The sequence below is a fragment of the Equus przewalskii genome, chromosome 6 (genome assembly GCF_037783145.1).
Source record: "Equus przewalskii isolate Varuska chromosome 6, EquPr2, whole genome shotgun sequence".
Taxonomy (NCBI): Eukaryota; Metazoa; Chordata; class Mammalia; order Perissodactyla; family Equidae; genus Equus; species Equus przewalskii.
The window spans coordinates 3,600,543-3,617,920 of record NC_091836.1 but is presented as its reverse complement, the minus strand read 5'-3'; the positions used below and the strand labels follow the sequence as shown (position 1 = coordinate 3,617,920).

The following is a 17,378-nucleotide window of genomic DNA, read 5'->3' as shown; positions in this document are numbered from 1 at the left end:
GCTGGGTGCTGAGGGTCCCTGAGGAAGCATGGGGAGAGCAGGGCAGTAGATGGTCAAGGGCCCGCACCCTGCTCTGTCCCTGAGGGCGCGTCCTAGCTCCTGGGGGATGTGAGGGTCCCCCCCCTAAAGCTCCAGGTCTCCAGGAGGAGCCTGTGCTGAGCCCTCTGCTTCCCCGGGTCTGGAAGCCAGGCATCTCCCCCGGGGTGGTCCCCAGAGTGGCGGGCGGTGGGCTCGGCGGCAGCCGTCCCCGGGGCCTTGCCTGCGCAGGAGCATGGCTCACGTCCAGGCCCAGCACTCGGAGTGGACACTCCCGGCCAGAGAGAAGGAGCTGGGGCCGGCCTCGGCGGGGCAGGGGGAACCGGCCAGAGAGCCACGGCGCCTCCCTGCGTGCACAACCTTAACCAGCTCCAGAGAGCGCCCGCCCTGTCCTGCCTCCATCTCCCATTCGCCGCCCCCTCCCGCCCGAGAGAGGGGCCGACATCCATCCTCCTGCCTCGGCCTCAGGATGTGGGAGAGGGGGTGGCAATGGCAGAGACAAATCAGACTCTGGACCGTTCCAGAAGCTCGGCTTTGCCATCAATTCCAACTCGGGCCCCACGGCGCAGACTTTAAAAGCATCGCGGTGCCTGACGGGCACCTCGTCTCTCCCGCCACCTCCCAAGCCCTGGAGGGGAGGGCCGGCCCCGGGGGAACTCTCCAGAAGGCCCCGCGCCGGCCTGGACTCACTGGCGTGGACCTGCAGGCAGCACTTGGCACAGGTGATGAGCGGGCTCGTGCCGTCGTCGCCGATGTAGGAGTTGGCGGGGAGCGGCTCCGTGTTCTCGCCGCCGGACGTGAAGCACATCTCCGGGATGAGCGGCCGCGTCTTCTGGCCACTTTTGGAAGGCGGCGCGGCCGAGGGGCCCTCCCCGAGGGAGGCGGCAATGGCCTCCTTGTCCGTCTGCAGGGACTGCAGGAGAAGGCCACCGTCGTTGCCGGACCTGCCGCCCCACGCAGCCTCTACCCCGCGCCTCGGCCGGGACCCTGCACCACCCTGGGGTCTCCCCCCAGCCCCCACGCGCTCTGGGCCCCCGAGAGATCCTCCAACACGCAGACCCTGGCCCGCCCCCACTGAAACCCCATGGGGTCACAGCCGGACGCACCCTGCCACCGCCTGCCGCCCCAGCCCTCTGGTCCCCACTGTCCCTCACTCCCCTCCAGCCACACAGCTACCTCGCTCTGCCTTCCACGCCCAGACCCAACACCGTCCTGCCTGGGGCACCATCCCTGCAGCCCAGAGCTCAGACCTCAGGACCTGGCTGCCCTGCGAGGCAGCCCCAGCCCTCCACCTGCTGCGGGTCCTCAGGGTCCTGACCGTCACCTGACGCCCTGTCATCTGTGCACTCATGTGGAGCGTCCTCCCCACCTCCCATGTGCACCCCATGACGGCTGCACCCCAGTCCTCCCTGGGCCCCCAGACCCAATCCGATGAAGAGGAGGGAGCAAAGCCGGCTCACAGTGTCGGTGTCCCAGCCGGGCCACGCTGGTTGGGCCTCGGGTCATTCATGCCACCTGCCCCCTCCCCAGGCCCCCAGCCACCTGCCCACGGCCCGGCTGAGCCCTCCGAGGACAGTGGCCCATGAGGCCTCCACGCGGGCCCCTCCCTGCAGACTGCCCCACTTTTGTGTCGATAAGTTACACTCCGGTAAAACTCAGAACCAGCACCCCTGCCCCCTGGTCCCCAGCGCCCCTCGATGGCGCTGGCCCGGCCCGCGCACCTGGCTGTAGGGGTAGAAAAGGGTGCAGATGGCGCAGTAGGGCTCGGCCAGGGCGGCGGCCGCGTTGAACTTGCGCTCTGCCTGGAAGCTGGCCGCCTTGCTCTTCCACTGAAGGGCCAGCAGCGCGCGCAGGGCCTCGGGGTCACTCACGTCGTCCTCTCCGGAGAAAGGGAGCACTTCTGGAGGAAGGGCGGGGGCGGGGAGTCAGCGCCAGGGACCCACGTCCGCACCCCACGTGTTTGCTGCCACGAGCAGCCGCGGTGCCAGGGTCCCCACTTGGCGGCCCCCGAGCCTCCTGCACAGAGGCCCCCCCCACGCTGCTCGGGGGCCCTGGTCCCGTCTGGGAGGAGACAGGGTTGGGGGGTGGGCCAGGCCCTGGCGGGGCAGGCGCAGAGGCCCCGAGCCCACAGGAGCTGAGAGAGGAACGAGGCTGGGGGTCAGAAAGGGGCAGTATCACCCGAGGGCCCAGCAAGATGGAGACTGCTAACAGACGTCTCCCCACTCCCGCTCGTCGCCTGTCACAGGGCGGCCTCTGCCCCCAGCCAGCTGTGCCCAACACCCTGACGCCCCAGTGCTGTTTCCCGAGGACACAGGGGGAGCTCCGGCCCTGAGAAACGGGTGCTTGTGGCCGAGGTCCCGGCCATCACCGCAACCGGGCAGTGCGGCTCTGCGGTCCTCCGGCTCCGAGGCCGTTTCTCACACCTCCACCTGGGGCGCAGCTGCCCTGCCGGGCTGCTCACACCGGACAGGCCAGCCCCGGACACAGGAGTGTCCTCTGCTCCTCGGCCCGCTGCTCTGTGCCAGGCGCCCAGACCCCGAGGCCATGAGAGGACAAGGCATGACCCTCGCCCATGGCGGGGGGTGAGCAGAGACCGAGCGCACAGGCCACGTGGCTGCGCTGGGGTGGGGGAGCCAGCCTGGGCCCAGGGGAAGGAGCGTCTGGCAGGAACAACATCTGGTCAGTTTTCACAAGACGATGAGGGGCAGAGATTATGCCGAGGGCGTGGGGTCAAAGGCAACAACAGCCACAAATGTGACAACCCGGCCTCAGCATCCCAGAGCCCGCCGTGCGCCCAGCACCAGGCCACACGCCTCATGCCTCAGGCATCGGTTCTGTGTGCTGTCCTGGCAGGACGCCTCGGAGGGCTGGCAGCCCCACAAAACAGATGGGGAAACTGAGTCACACAAAGGTAAATGGTGCCCATGGTCCTGGGCTCTGGGTGGTGGGCTGGGGTTTGAGCCCGGAGGGGCTGCAGCCGTCCCCTCACAGGCCACGTTGGACCTTTAGGTTCCTGGGCCCAGCGCGACCAAGAGCCCCAAAGTGGAAAACAGCGAACCGGGGCGGGGGGAGGGGGGAGGACCTCGGGCGGTCTGTGGGCGGCCGGGGCCTGACTCTGGGGAGCGGCACAGGGCAGCTTGGTCCCACGGCACGTGGGGAGAGGGTCTGACGGCTGTGTGCGGGGGGCTGGGCCTGAGGGCCAGGCAGTCGGGGACAGACACCGAGGGCCTGGCCTCGGCCCGTGGTGGCGGGAGCAACCAGGCGGGGCTGGCGGCTGCGGGAGGCCGGGGAGGAGAGGCGCCGGGGACGGGGGATGAGTACACACAGCCCGGCCAAGCAGGGCGGGGACAGGCCCCTCGCTCACCCTCGTCGCTCGAGGCCTCCTGCTTCACCACCGACAGCGGGGACCGGGTGGGTGGCTTGCCCAGGGGGTGGCGCCGGCTCTTCTTCACCTCCATCTTCAACTTGGAGAACGTCGACGGCACCTACAACACGGGACGGGAGCCTCCGTGGGGGCCGGCTCCAGGAGCGGGCACAGCCAGACCCGCCAGGGGGCAATGCCTGGCCAAGCGTGCCTCAGTTTCCCGTCGGGAGCCTCTGTGGTTTGTCAACCACACGCAGCCGCTGGCCTCTGGACGAGCAGAGCCGTGGCCAGCGCACAGCAGCAGGTGGGGTCCCCCCACCCTGGCCCTGGGGACCCTCGCTGGGCCCACCTGCCCCTCGCGGGCTCCGCTCTCGTCCTCGGGCCCCGTCAGCTCCATGGGGGCCGCCTGCTCCTTCCAGGAGGGGACCTTCGGGGTGGCGAGCTCGGAGGCCTGCTGGCAGGACACGCGGCCCCCGTCACACGCAGCCGCGCCGGGCCGCGGCACCACATAGAGCATGGGGATAATGGGGCGCGGCTTCACCTCCGGCTCCTCGCCGCTGGGCGCCTCGGGGGGCACGACGTTGAGGGGTGGTGGCGGGGGGCTCCCCTCGGCGGCCGCAGGGCCAGGGGCCAGCAGCGGGGGCTCCAGCCGCGGCGCCTCCTCGGAGGGGAAGTGGGCGGCGGGGGGCAGCCGCGGGGGCAGGAGCGGGTGGGGGGCCTGCAGGGCGCTGGGGCTCTTCTTCTTCCGGTCGCCCTTGGCCTTGGCCGGCCGCGGCTTGCCCCTGCCGTCCTCTGCGGGCAGAGAGGAGAGGCCGGTCACCCGAGAGGCCGGCGGCCACTTGCCCTCCCGTGAGCCCCCTGGCCGGGTGGTCGAGGGGCCCCAGGTAAGTTCAGTCCGCTGCCTGACCCCCCCCGCCTGGAGGGCAGAGACCAGCCCCGGGGCCTGGGCCAGTCCCCACAGGCGCTCGGAGATCTGCCCAGAGGAGGTCAGAGCCTGGGGGCCGCCCTGAGCGCCCTTCCCTGGGGCGGGGAGCGGAGGCAGAGCCGGCCTCGTTGGCTTTCTCCCCGGTTTCTGAGCTCTGTCCATTTCTACAGCAAACACACGCAACCCGCAGGCTTCTTGAAAAGCGAGAGCTCCACCAGCAAATCAGCAAGGAGCAGTCACTCGAGCAGAACACGAGAGCCAGATGGGCCGGCAAGGCCCGGAAGCCGGTCCCCTGAGGCCGGCGTGGGGACTTCCTGACGGGGGACGGTGGGGATGGCAGGAGGCGTGGCTTCAGCAGCATCTTAATTGGGGCCGGGATGGGTGTGCAGCCAATGGACAAAACAGACGGTGACCAGTTGGCAGCAGCCACATCCCAGCTCGGGGACCCGCGACCGTGGAGGATCTCGGGGTGGGCGATGCTCCGGGGGAACCCGGGGTGCTCACAGGGGTGCTGAGAAGCAGAGGACCGTCCCCAGCTGTGGCTGGAGAGCTGACCAGGGACCAGGGGCCAAAGCGATGCTGTGTGCTGGCTGTGATGATGGAGAAGGGGCCCAAACCCAGGATGCGGGAGCTTCTAGAAGCTGGACAAGGTGGGACATGCTCCCCCCTGAGCCTCTGGATCTCAGCCCAGCGGGACCTGAGGGGGCTCCTGACCCCAGAACCACTGGAGAACAAAGGTGCTTGTTGTCCAGCCACTCGTCTGCGGTCACTGTCACGGCAGCCACAGGCGGAGCGACAGGCAGGGATGGGCCCTGCCAGCCCATCTGGGGAACGGGCGCCCCAGCCCAGGCCCAGGCTCCCAGGGGTCCAGGACATCCCATAGGAGGGACAACCGGGGGGTCCTGGTCAACCTGGGACCAGCTGGGGGTCCTACTGACTGTCCTCATGAGGCTTCGGGGCCCGTGCTCCACAGGCTGGGGCTCTCCAAGCCACTGGGAAGATACAGTGGAACCGACGGCAGGGGCGCGGGCGCTCTCGGTGCTAAACCCGGGCCGATGAGAAGCGTGATGAGCTGGCTCGCCATGCGGCACCCGCGTCTTCCCTCTTGCTCTAAAAACCCGTCCACGTGTGACCCCGCTCCCAGCCGCAGATGAGGAGCAGGTGCCCCCGACAGGGCCAGGTTTCTATCAGCTCCTGACCTGCGCTGACCATGGGGAGGGGTGGAGACAGGACCCCCTCCCGGCAGACCCCTCAGCCCTGAGCGCTGGGACGGAGCCCAATCGCCCGACAGCCCACACGGTGACTCAGCCCACGGGCGCAACCTCCTGAGCCAGGCCCTGAACGGGGCGCCCTCCCCCCCCAGCCGTCTGCACGCTGTGGCCCTGCAGTGGCCCCTGGCCCGGCCACGTCCTTGGCCTGAGAGGCCCATCAGCCTAAGGGAAGGAGCACTCGCCCCCCCGGCCCACGCCCCTGCGGTCCTGGGCGCCTGGGGCCCCGGTGGGACTCCGCCCGCGCCCCCACCCGGAGGGGCCCTGCGCGCCCCTGGCTCCCCACGAACAGGGACCCGCGAGGAGAGCAAATGGCAGACACTCTGCAGGTAAAACTGCTCCTGCCCCACAGACGCTGGAGTTGGGGCCCCAGCAAGGGCGCCCCTCAGCCCGGAGACGTTGGGAGGGATGTGGGGGTCACTGAGCACAGCACGGGGGCTGGGAGGTGACAGGGGCCACGCACGAGTGGCTGGGGACAGCCTGGGGTGGCACCTCCTAAGCACAGACCCGCCGAGGCACGCAGGAGCCGCCGTCCTACCGCATGAAAGGCGCCTTCGGACGCACAGCCCGTTTCCCACGGGGGCTCGATGCTCCTCCCTCTGCTCCTCCCTCCCTGACGGGGCGCACGGCACTGCTCCTCCCAGGCCCGAGGACGGGGTCCTATCGCCGCCCCCGCTGGAGACTCTCTCGCCCCAGGAACAGGTCCCAGCCCCCGTCACGTCTCCTGGGCTCTGGGAAGCCGAGGGGACCGGCCAGGGGACCAGCCCAAGGCCAGAAGGACAGCGGGGTCTCGGCCCCATCCTCTGCCGTGGGGCCCGGTGCAGGCCCGGGGGGCTGTACCTGTGGGAGCTTGGCAGACCCCTCATCTGCCCGGGCCGAGGGAGCGGGGGGCGGGCACACGAAGGGATGCAAACGTTCACCTCCCGAGGGGCAGGCAGGCAGACGGCAGGGTCCCCCAGAGGAGGAGCTGAGGCCGTTCCACCACTTTTTCAGGGGTGACAGGAAATCACAGCCAAGAATGCCCCCCAGTGGATTCTGTCAGCCTGCCTGGTTCCTCAGGGACCCCCACCTCCTCCGTGGCCCCTGAGTTCCCCCAGGAGAGCGCACAGACAGCACCGGCAGCCTGGGACCCGGGCTCAGGTCTGCGGGATGCTGCCCAGAGAAGGGGCGGGCAGCAGTGTGGCGGCTGCCTGATTCAGGGGCCCCACCCCACCCCACCCCAGCCTGGGCCAGCGGTCTGGTCCCCACGGTCTGGGCCGCCCTGGGCACACCACGTTCTTCCATGTGGATCCAGAGCCAGGGTGTACCCCGATGTACTCAAGGCCGGGCTGGACTGTACAGGGGACGCGTGCCCGAGTGTCACTCGCGGCCCCCTTGTAAACGCTGGCCCAGCCCCTCCACTCACTATTGGGTGCACCAGCCCCTGCTGTCCCACCCTAAAGCCACCTGACACGGGGGCTCTATGGCCAGGGGGACGCCCACGGGGCCTCCTCCTCCCCGAGCCCCTGAGGCTGAGGCCGGGGTCTGAGGCCCTTGGCTGCCCGCTCCGCCTAGGGGCAGGACGGCACTGCGTTGGGAGCAGCCGTCCTGGGGTCCTGGCGCCTCCCCGGTCACCCCTCATCTCCCAAGCTGCTAGACGGGAGAGCAGCCATGCCCAGCCGCAGGTGGGGTGAGCACCCGTTAGATGGCCACACTGCACAGGAGGAGGGAGCACCCGCTGTCCCAGCGCGCCAGGGTGCGCACGGCCGCCCCCGCCCCATCGCTGACGCCTGACGCTCGGCAGCAGCAGAGCTCGTGGGGACAGCAGCTGGCATTCAGGGAAGCTCAGCAGTCCTTTAAACCCCCACTGCTCCCGGACGGCACGCTGCCACCCCGACTGAGCACACACTCGCTCCACGCACTCAGTCACCTCCCCGCCTGGCCCGAGGGGCGGCTCACAGATGCTCCTGACCGCGCGCGCACTTGCTGGGCTGTGCGGCCACTTCCGAGCCCCCGAAGGGACCACTTCCCCTCTAGAGGGGCCGGAGTCCTGCGAGACGCCCCCTCGACTCCTGCTCCTCGGGAACGACGCTCTGTCGGGGCACAGGGACGGGTGTCTGGAGCCGGGGAGCACTGCCAGCCCCGAGCAGAGACGCCGCCCCCGGAACCAGGCCACCCTCCCGGGGCCCATGCACCCTGGGGAGCTGAGGAACCCACGGCCCTAGAGGGACACACAACGTGCGGCCAGCAGGGAGCACGGGCCCCGAAGCCCTCTGGGGACTGCCCCAGGGCCTCGATGAGACCACAGAAGGGGACAGCCAGGAGGGCAGGGGCCCGGCACCTCCCGCTCCCGGTGGCCTCTGTTTCTGTCACAGGTTCTATCTCAGGGAACATGGGACCTGCTGTTAGTTAATGGGAAGAGAGCCGTTACTCCTTTGTGAAGCAGGTGGGTAAACCGAGTCACATGTGCTGGTGCACACGAGTGTGTCTGCTCTCGCTGGCCGCGCCTTGCGTCTGCTCACGAGGGAGCAGAGACGCTGGTGGTTGCGAGGAATCCTTTCCACTCTCCCCACGAGGGCCGGTTGAAACCCTCGCCTCTCACCACATCTGAAAGGGCCAGCCAAGGAGCCCCCCACCCCGGATGGGCCCCAACGAGCCAACCCTATTCCGACAGAAAAGCTACCTTAAGCCGAAAACAAGTTCCTCGCCCCCAAAATCCACAGGCAGCAGTGTCCTGCTGCAGGCCCCTCGGCCGCCTTGTCCCCATGCGCTGACGCCTGCAGATGTGCACTCTCCCCCTCAGTGCTCCGACAGCCCCGCTGGCAGGTGAGGACAGGGGCCCGGGGCACCGAATCTCAGCGACCTATTTCCACCTGTTTGTCACCCCGCCCCCAAGAGGTCACTGACGCCCCCGGCAACCCTGTATGGTGCGACCTCAGGCAGCCCACACAGATGCCAGCCTGCTCCCGCCCACCCTGGCCAGCCCATGCTGGGGACAGGACTGTCACTGCACCAGCCCTTGTCAGCTCGCCAGGGACACCCCACCGTCTCCCAACTCCTCGGGCCAGAAACCCAAACGACCACGTCACGCACTCTCCTGCTACTGTCCCTGTGGCTCCACGTTCTCCAGAGTCAAGACGCAAACACTGCTGACGAGCTTCGAGGCCCCTGATGCGAGGGCCACTTCACAGAGCTCCTCGCTCACCCGCCACACCCCAAGCTGCGACCACCCGCCTCGTCCTACGCAACGCGCACTCGGTCGTGGGTCTTACACCCCGGGGCAGGGACGATGCAGACGGGGGCCTAAGGACCACAGTGCACGAACGCCCACGTGCCCCCCCGGGGAGCCCTGGAGCGGCCGGTGCTGCATCCCCTCTCGACTGCAGCCGGCCTGCTCCACTCAGGGCTGGACCGCAGCCCCTCGACCTCCTGTGCTGAAGTCCTACCCCGGGTGACACAGAGCGGCCTCGTTTGGAAGCAGAGTCAGTGCCAGTGTCGTGAGCTCAGATGACGTCATTACGGGCCCTCACGCAATGTGACCGGTGTCCTCACTGAAGAGGGAAGTGTGGGCTGAGCTGTGCACACGGGGAAGCCACGTGAGCAGAAGATGGCCACCCACACGCTGAGGAGAGGAGCCGGCAGGGCCCCTCACGGCCGCAGGAGCACCCAGCCCGGCCGGCAGCTGCGTCTCAGACTGCGGCCCCCAGAACCGGGAGACGGGGAGCCTCTGCTGTTGAAGCCCCATCTGCGCACTTTGTCGGCAGCCCGAGCAGCCTCAGACGCTCCCTAAACCTGCTGTCCGGCTTGGCGTGTTTCCTGGACTTTAAATAAATGGGGCTCAGCGCGTGCCCCCATGACCCCCAAGGACCCCCCTGAGCCGCCCGGGGTGAAGCCGGCGCTTCATCGCCCTCCACGTGGTGGGTGGGGGGCCTCGCTCCATCCCGCAGCTGAAGAGTGGCCCGCCTCTCCCGCCCGTGCCCCTCGGCCCTTCTCCCTCCGTCCGCACTGACGTCGACCCCCAACCAGCCCGGGTCCAAGAGGAGCCGCGAGAGGCACGGATGACAGGGGGCAGGGAGCGCTCGCCCTGGGTGTCCCAGCGCACCCGCTCGCCCTCAGCAACTCCCCCTCGCTCTCAAGTTTCCCCAGGATGCTCTCTTCTCGTTTGTTAGGTTTACAACGCTGCGTTGCTTTCCAGTGGCTTTGTTTAAGTGTGTCTTCTTGAAAATCGTGTTTTCCATGAAGGGCTCGTGCATGATAAGTGGGATCTGGCCCCTGTGTGTCACGCTTGTCTCTGCTGGAGCCCCCGCACCACCACGGCCCGGGCCCCGGGTCCCTCTCTCTGTTGGGAACAGGCCTGCACTGGATGGTGACGAGGCCTCTGTGCTTGCTGACCAGGGGGCCCTCCTGTCTGGCCGGCCTCCCGTCTGTCCGGCCCTTCCGTGTTCACAGAGCACAGTTCTATAATGCCCCGCCATGTGTGGCTATGTTGGGCCGAGTGGGGACGCACCAGCACACAATTCACCCGAGAAGCTCTTGGCGCCCCCCGTGAGCTCCTGGGGTCCCCTCAGGGACACTCACCCTGCAGCCGAGGGATGCAGCTGCTCCCTGTTGGGACCCTCAGTGCCCACCCGTGGGTACGTCAGGGTGCCTGCCTGGGTGGGCACAATGGCCTATGCCCCGTGGCGGTCACCTTGTGGCTACACCACTGTGCCAGCAGCCACGGGCATCTGGTGACTGAACAACTCTGAGACAAGCAGAGCCGTGCTGGGCTCTCACAATCCAAGACAGCCACAAACAGGGAAACTGAGGCCCCGAGCAGAGCCCTCTGGCGGCCTAGGGCCTGTGACTAGGTCGAGGCCCGCCCAGCCCCCAGCGAGCACCGGCCCCTCCTCACACCGGGAGCACCTGCCACGGGCAGTCCTCTCACCACCGTGAGCGGCTGAAGCTGCGCGTTAGGAAAATGAAACAGCCCCCAAACAGGAAAAGAAACATGGCAAAATGTCATCGTGGGGACCTTCAAACTGCTCACAGATCAATATCCCACGGCCCAACGGGCCCCAGGCAGGAAAGGGCCTGTTTCCCAGATGTGCTCAACGGCCCCAGATCACCCTCCTGGCCAAGGCTGGGCAGGCGGTGCGTGGAGCAGGGTTTGGGTGGGACGACTTCGGGACTGTCCCCACGGCAGGTGCATTCAGCGTCTGGCCGCTAACAGCAGCTGCCCCTTCCACGGCGGAGGTGACAGCTGTGTGTGTTGTCCCCAGATGTCTACCAGACCCTCAGCCCCAGGTCATGGTGGTGGTGCCAGCAGCAGGGCCTGCATGGGGTGGCCCCGAGGGCGTGGCCTGAGGGGGCGGGGCCTGCAGGTGGGCGGGCCCATGGGGGCGTGATCTGAAGGTGGGCGTAGCCGTGGGCGTGGCCTGAAGGTGGACGGGGCCCTGGGGGCGGGGCCTCCGGGCGGACACAGGGAGCAGGGCGTCTGCCGCTCGCCCGCGGCCCCATCCCGGACCCCAGCCCCAGCCCCGGGAGAACCGGCATCAGTGTCCAGGCTGCCCGGGCCGTGGTGTTGGGTGACGGCAGCCGGGACGGACTGGGGCAGCCTCTCCTCCGTTTCTGGGAGAGGAGGGACTTTCCGCAGCTCCCAGAAAGGACGTGGTTACAAAGCGCCCGCCCTGCCAAGCCCGCAGGGGACCCGGGTCCTTCAAGAGCCGCCCGGGGCCGGGGCCGCTGGCACTGACCTTCGGAGCCCTCGGCGTCCCGGCCCGGCGGAGGCGGCTGGGGCTCCTCGTCCTCCTCCTCGGGCTCCGCCTCCTCCTTCGCTGCGCCGCCGGCCTCCTCCAGGAGGGCTGCCCCGGCCGCCCCCTCCCCGGGAGACTTAGGGTCTTCCGACTTGGGCTTCTTGGGCTGGCTCCGCTTCCGGTGGGACCTGGGGAGGGAGAGCCGTCAGACAGGGGGACGCAGCGGAGAGGAGAAGCCCCCGCCTGCGCTCCGCCCGCAGAGCAGAGCCCCGACGGCGCGGGGACGGCCCGGGGCAGCTGGGGGCGGGTGGAGGGGAGGCGGGGAGGGTGGGAGGCTGGGAGGATGGGAGGGGAGGGCAGCAGCAAGCGGTGCAATGGCGGCAGGAGATGGATGGCGGGACGGACGGCATGACTGATGGACGGCAGCGGGTCGGAGCTGGGGGCACGAGAAGGGACGGTCACTTACGGCGGCCCCGGCCTCCTGGTCTGCTCCCTCTTCCTCTCTAGACTGGGCCTCCTGTCCTCCTCAGCCTTTCTCCAGTGTCTGCTTTCCTTCAGACTAAGTTGTCTACAACGGAAACGTCACGAGGTCTCCTCCGGGACCTGCTGGCGCCCGGCCGCCTCCTCTAAGGCCTCGGCGGCCCGGCCCCCACGGGGCTCCCTTGCTGACCTGCACCCCCGGCCCCTCCTCACCCCGATCCTGATGTTGGCCTCCAGGGGGGCCGGAGGGCAGGGACACCCACGCCCAGCGCTGCCCAGGGGTGCGACAGCCCCAGCCCCACATGGGAACCCCACCTGAGGCTTCCCTAGGGATTCTTGGTAAGAAGGAGAGTGAATCGGGGTTAAGAGGAGGAAGGAAAGTGACAAAGGTCGGGGGGCTGCAGGTCAGTGGCCGCCCGGCCCTGCTGGGGTCTGGGAAATGGAAGTCCGGAGCCTTCCAGAAGGGACAGAGTGGCTTTCAGAGGACAGGCGGGTGACGGCCCAGGAGCTGGGGTGGGGGCCGGTCACCAGTGCCCTGCAGGGAGGGGGTGCCCCATGGCCGTGGGCTCCAGGCCTCCCTGGCCACTCCCATCTCCCAGGGACAGCTGAGCCAGCGGCCGAGCAAGCAGGGCCAGAGTGTCAGCGCTTCTGACAGGTGCTGGCTGTGACCTCCCTCCCGATGGGGGAGATTCAGACACACTCGGGGTCCCTGTGCAGCCCGCTTCCAAGGACCGAGCGGTCCCCAGGGAGAAGCCGGGCTCTCTGACGGGGGCGGGTGGGGCTCCACCCGGGGCACCCCCCTAAAGCCCCTCACACTAACGCTGCCACTCCTGCTGTCAGCTGCCTAACTCCGCGTCCCCAAGCCCGGGCGATGCCCGGCGTGTGACCAGCCCCGCTGACATCCGCGGCATGAACCAGCCCAATGACCCGAGGTGGAAGCGGGGAGCATTCCGGGGGAGCGTCATGGGCAGACATGGATCACACACAGCATGGCGGGCACGGTCAAGTGGGGGACAGCGGGGGGCGAGTACAGACGGGCAAGGAGGGCAGGGAGGTGGCAACAGATGGGGGGTCACGGGAACTGGGGAGACCCCTCGGAACGCTCTCCACCAGCGGCTTCCTGCTGGTGAGTCTGCGCAAGGCCGGGGGCAGCCCCACGTGGAGACGGGCGGGGAGCCCCGGGCCTGGCCCTAGAGTGAACCCCCACCCTGGCCCCAGGGGTCCCAGTTGAAGGGCATCCTCCTGCTGCCAACTCACCTGGCCTCGGTTTCCCGCAGCTGCCCGCTCCTCGGCCCCACTCTCGCCCTCCCCCACCGACCCTGGAACGGGCCCTGGGGCCACTCCTGCCGCTGCCCCGCCCACTCCCAGGCTGACCAGGGTGTCCCCACAGGGCCCCATCTACCTTCCTCAGCCCCTAGCCCCAGTGGTAAACCCCAGCAGCCGCCAGGTGTCGCCACCGCGGAGACCCCCAGAATAGGGGGGACCAGGCGGACAGACACGGGGTGGGCCAGGCCCCACCGCAGAGGGCAGCAAGCCGCACAGCAGCATGCACACAGACGTCCGCTTTGTGAAGATATGAGCTGGGAGAACACGCTGGAAGGATCTGCAGCCGATCTGCCACAAAGCAGGGGGAGGCGTCCGCCGTGCATCCTAACCACAGTCTGGCCACCAGCGACCCGGGGCCCATGGCCCAGACCAGGCGCCGTCCTCTCTGTCAGCCGTTCCTTCTCACGTCACTTGCACGGGGCGCCCCAGTGCCGCCGCCTCCTGTTCTTGGTCCTGGCTCCCGGCTGACCTGCCGGCAGACACTTAGGGTGTCTTAGGGTGTCCCCGCTTCCACACGGGCCAGCTCCTCTCCGTGCACCCGCCACCCCCGGCGGCTGTGGTGAAACTCCACGTTTACGTTTTTCTGACTCTAAATATCGTTCATCCACGAGCAATGGAGCTGCCTGGACGGCATTCCTTGCTCGCTCTTCCTGGAGTCAGTAGCTGGACCCCCTCTCAGACGCTCAGCTCTCTGGGTTACCTCCATGCTCCTGGGGTGGTCTCCTGAGGACATCACTCCTGCTGATGACACCCTGGGGCCTTGGCCTCTCCTTGGTTGGATTCTTTTCCTTGATCCCATGTCTTCACTGGCTGAGGCCCTTGTTTAGCTGGAGCACATCCTCTGGTAGCTTTCTCAGAAAGGAAGAGACATCTGGGACTCTGCGTGTCTCCAAAGGTCTTTACACTCCTCACAGGTTTAGCTGGTAACCGGGCAAGGTCTGTACTTCTGGGCTGGAGGTTACTTCCCTTCCGACTTTGGAGCCCTCGTTCCTTTGTCTGTCACCTTGTAGCATCGTGACTGACAAGCCTGATGCCGTTCGGGTCCCTCATCCTTGACGGTGGCCCATCTGTTCATTCCAGAAGCTGTGGAGTCTTCTGTTCAACCCAAGAGTGGTGGAATCTCTCGACTCCCTGAGCCACCTCCACTCTTGCTTTAGGCGGCCAAGAGCCCCTCCCCTCTGGTGCCTTTTTCACGGGAACGGGTCCCTCTGTCACCCGCGTGCCGTCTCCCTCTCCGAGGAGTGCCATCAGTGTCCTGCTCGCCACCCGTCCTCTCCATCCTGGGAGCTTAGGGACCCCTGGCTGGGCCTGGCGGGGCGAAGACGCTCGCAGTAGCTGCGCCTGCGGCTGAGAGGAACGGAGAGCACGGGAGCCCCACCGCTCCACGGGCCCTGACAGCGGGATCTGTCACTTTGCTCCGCTGGGCCGCTCCATAACCCGGGAGAGGACCGTCCAGTCTCCAGCCTCGGGGCCTAGGGTGCGTGAGGCTGGCGGCCAGGCTTCCCGGCTCCTCAGGACGGCCCCTCCCGCCTGCCTGGAGCTGCTGGGTCCCAGTGCACAGGGTGGGGCCCCATCCAGGGAACGTGCAGCGAGTCCCAGGGTGATGGGCTCCTCAGGAGTCACATGGACCTGGGTTTGTGGGCTCAGGGGTGCGGCGGGGTGGGGGCAGCCCTGGCAGGAGCAGGTTAGAGGCGTGCGGAGGGGCAGGGAGGCGGGCGGCCCACGTCTCCCATTTCTGCGTCTCACGTTTTGGTGGAGATCTGAGGCGGAGGGTGGACAGGCGGGGGGTGGGGGCCACAGAGGCTGGGGTGGTACGGAATCACGGGTCCCAGGGCGGACGTGCGTGTCCCCTCTCTCTCCTGCCCCCCAGACCCCGGGAGCAGGCTGCTGGGGGCCCAGACGTCGTGCAGGGTGTGCGAGCGCCTGGCGGGATGCACGCCTGCTGGGACACGCGGTCCACGCGGAGCGTCTCAAAGCTTGTCAAAAATAACAAGGAGGCGAGAAGACAGGCCGGTCTGCACACGAGGAGGGTGGATGGGCGGGGCTGTGCTGCCGGCAGGGGGCCGCCAGGGTGAGGCCGCAGAGGCGCGGGGCGAGGAGCAAGGAGGTCACAGCTTCGTGCCCTTTCTCAAGGGGTGGGGCCCAGTCACCCAACAGGATTTGGGTGCAGAAGATAAACCCACAGGACGGCACCAAAAAGGGAGCAGGTCACTTCCATCCAGAGGGGCCGACGCCTGGCCTGGGCTCCGGGAGGACACTGGGGTGCAGTGTTGGGCCGGCTGAGCAAGGACCAGGGAGAAGCTGCGGCTCCCAGAGGACGAGGCTGCACAGGGACGTGGGGGCAGCGGGTGGGGGGGTGCAGCAGTGGGCAGAGAGCCCACCCCAATGCCACGCCCTTGGGCAGGGACACTGGCCATGTCTGGGGACACTGGTGGTTGTCACACTGGGGGAGCTCCTGCATCAAGTGGGTGGGGCCAGGGGTGCTGCTCAGCCCCCACAGCGCCCAGGATGCCCCCCAGACATGACCTGGCCTGACGTCCACAGTGCCGAGGGGGACCTGGTCTGGCCACGAAGGCTGACGCACCCCCACCCCATCCAGCTCAAGCCACCGCCCCCAGCACAGCCCTGAGGTTCAGGGAGCCCCGCGGGGCGGGACCCCCGGCAGAGAAGACGGGGCCTCCGCTCGGTGGAGGGGACCGTGCGTGGGGCGCGGCTGTGGTCCCCAGTCGGCCTTTTCAGAGAAGGCCCTGCCGCGGCTCAGCACAGCCTCAGCCTCATTTCACACGCTAACGGCTTTAAAGAAAATTACATCCTGGGGAACACAACTCAATTTGTTCTTCAGCCCCACTGCCGGAACGTCACTGCTCCCCAGGTCGCGGGAGGCGGACGCCCCAGAAAGGAACAGTGCGTGACGAGGGGGCGGCTGTGAGCGCCTGGGAGCCGCTTCCTCTGTGCACAAAGAGTTCCGGAGGGCCGTGGGCCGGGTCCCTTGTCCTGGGGCAGGCTCTTCAGACGGCCCCTAATCCCCGTCTATTTCTGGAACGCTGCGCCTGTTCATCGGCAGCCGCTCTGCCGACCAATTAGCCCGAGCCACAATCAATTAACCGGTATGCAAATGCCGCGCCCGGTGCCAAGCCAGCAGCTCCTCGGCTCCTTGCTCTGGAAGGATCTGGAAGGGTCGCGAGCAGCGAGGGACGTGCTGAGAACAAGAACAGCCCAGTCTGGAGAGGAGGTTCTGGAACGGGCATGACCGCTGGGCGGGGTGATTTTGCCCAGAAACAGTTCCCAGGGTGCGTCTGCAGAGTGTGGGGTGCCACCAGCGAGGCACCGCAGAAGAAAGAACTGGCTGAGCTCCCAGCCCTCGGGGTCCACGGCCAGTGGGGACGAGATCAAGGAGCGGCCGGGCAGCTGTGGTGGAAAACCTTCCCCGAGGCCTGGATCCGCTGGCACCTGCTTTGGTACGGCCCACAGCTAAGAATGATGTTTACGTCTTCAAATGGTTCAAACAGTTAAAAGAGCAGTAAGACTTTGCGGCACGTGAAAGTGGTGTGAAATTCCCACTTCAGTGTCCCTAAATAAAGTTTCCTTAGGACACACTCTGCTCCCTGGTTTACTGAGCGTCTGCTGTCGATGGTGGCTCTCACGGAGTGCAGTGGTCCCGAGAGACCGCCTGGCCCTTCACAGGGACGCTGGCCAGGCCTGCCCGGGCCGGTCCTCCTGCTCCCACAGGCTGGCGAGGGCTTGTGGAACGTTCCTTGGGCATCAACAAGGAATCCGTCTGAACTCTGCCCGTGAGCGCTCGGACTGAGCTGGATGTCTCCAGACAGACAGCAGGATGGACGCTCCCACGGCCCGAGGCACTGAGGCCACAGCTGCTCACTACCCTCTCACTCGGCAGGACTCCCCCGCCTCCTCTGCCCCGCCTGACACTGCATCCCCACGGCCTCAGCGCCCCCTCCTCCCTCGCCGGACGGCGGCACACGGCCAGGCAGGGACCACGCGGTCACGGGGGGCCCAGGAGGGGTCCGCGCAGTCGAGAGGGGGCCCCCGAGACAGACTGGCGGTGACAAAGGACAATGCAGAGGGCAGGTCTCTGCTGTCACCTCCACAACCACAGATCCAAAAGGCAGGTTACCAGAGGCGCCAAAACAAGCATCATGGACACAAGAGGCACGGGCGCCGCTGGGAGCTGCCGTCGCCGTGATCCCAGAAGGGGCCCAAGCATCCCAACCCGCAGAAATGGGCTCCAGCGCCCAGTATCACAC

At 67.7% G+C, this 17,378-nt stretch overlaps 1 protein-coding gene across 7 annotated transcripts in view; it reads right to left on the bottom strand.

The window, feature by feature from the left end:
• Nucleotides 1-17,378, bottom strand: part of KDM4B (lysine demethylase 4B) — a 117,324-nt gene that overhangs the window by 8,193 nt on the left and 91,753 nt on the right. For 2 of the 7 annotated variants that reach the window (XM_070622684.1, XM_070622680.1), the window contains exons 11-16: nucleotides 11,774-11,875; nucleotides 11,308-11,495; nucleotides 3,750-4,192; nucleotides 3,401-3,521; nucleotides 1,758-1,936; nucleotides 727-949 (exon numbers count right to left, since the gene is read on the bottom strand). In XM_070622684.1, the coding sequence (XP_070478785.1) occupies nucleotides 727-949; nucleotides 1,758-1,936; nucleotides 3,401-3,521; nucleotides 3,750-4,192; nucleotides 11,308-11,495; nucleotides 11,774-11,875 (1,256 nt within the window). Of the gene's footprint in view, nucleotides 1-726; nucleotides 950-1,757; nucleotides 1,937-3,400; nucleotides 3,522-3,749; nucleotides 4,193-11,307; nucleotides 11,496-11,773; nucleotides 11,876-17,378 lie in introns of those variants that run through there. The other 5 variants (XM_070622681.1, XM_070622682.1, XM_070622683.1 and 2 more) reach the window with 5 other exon arrangements.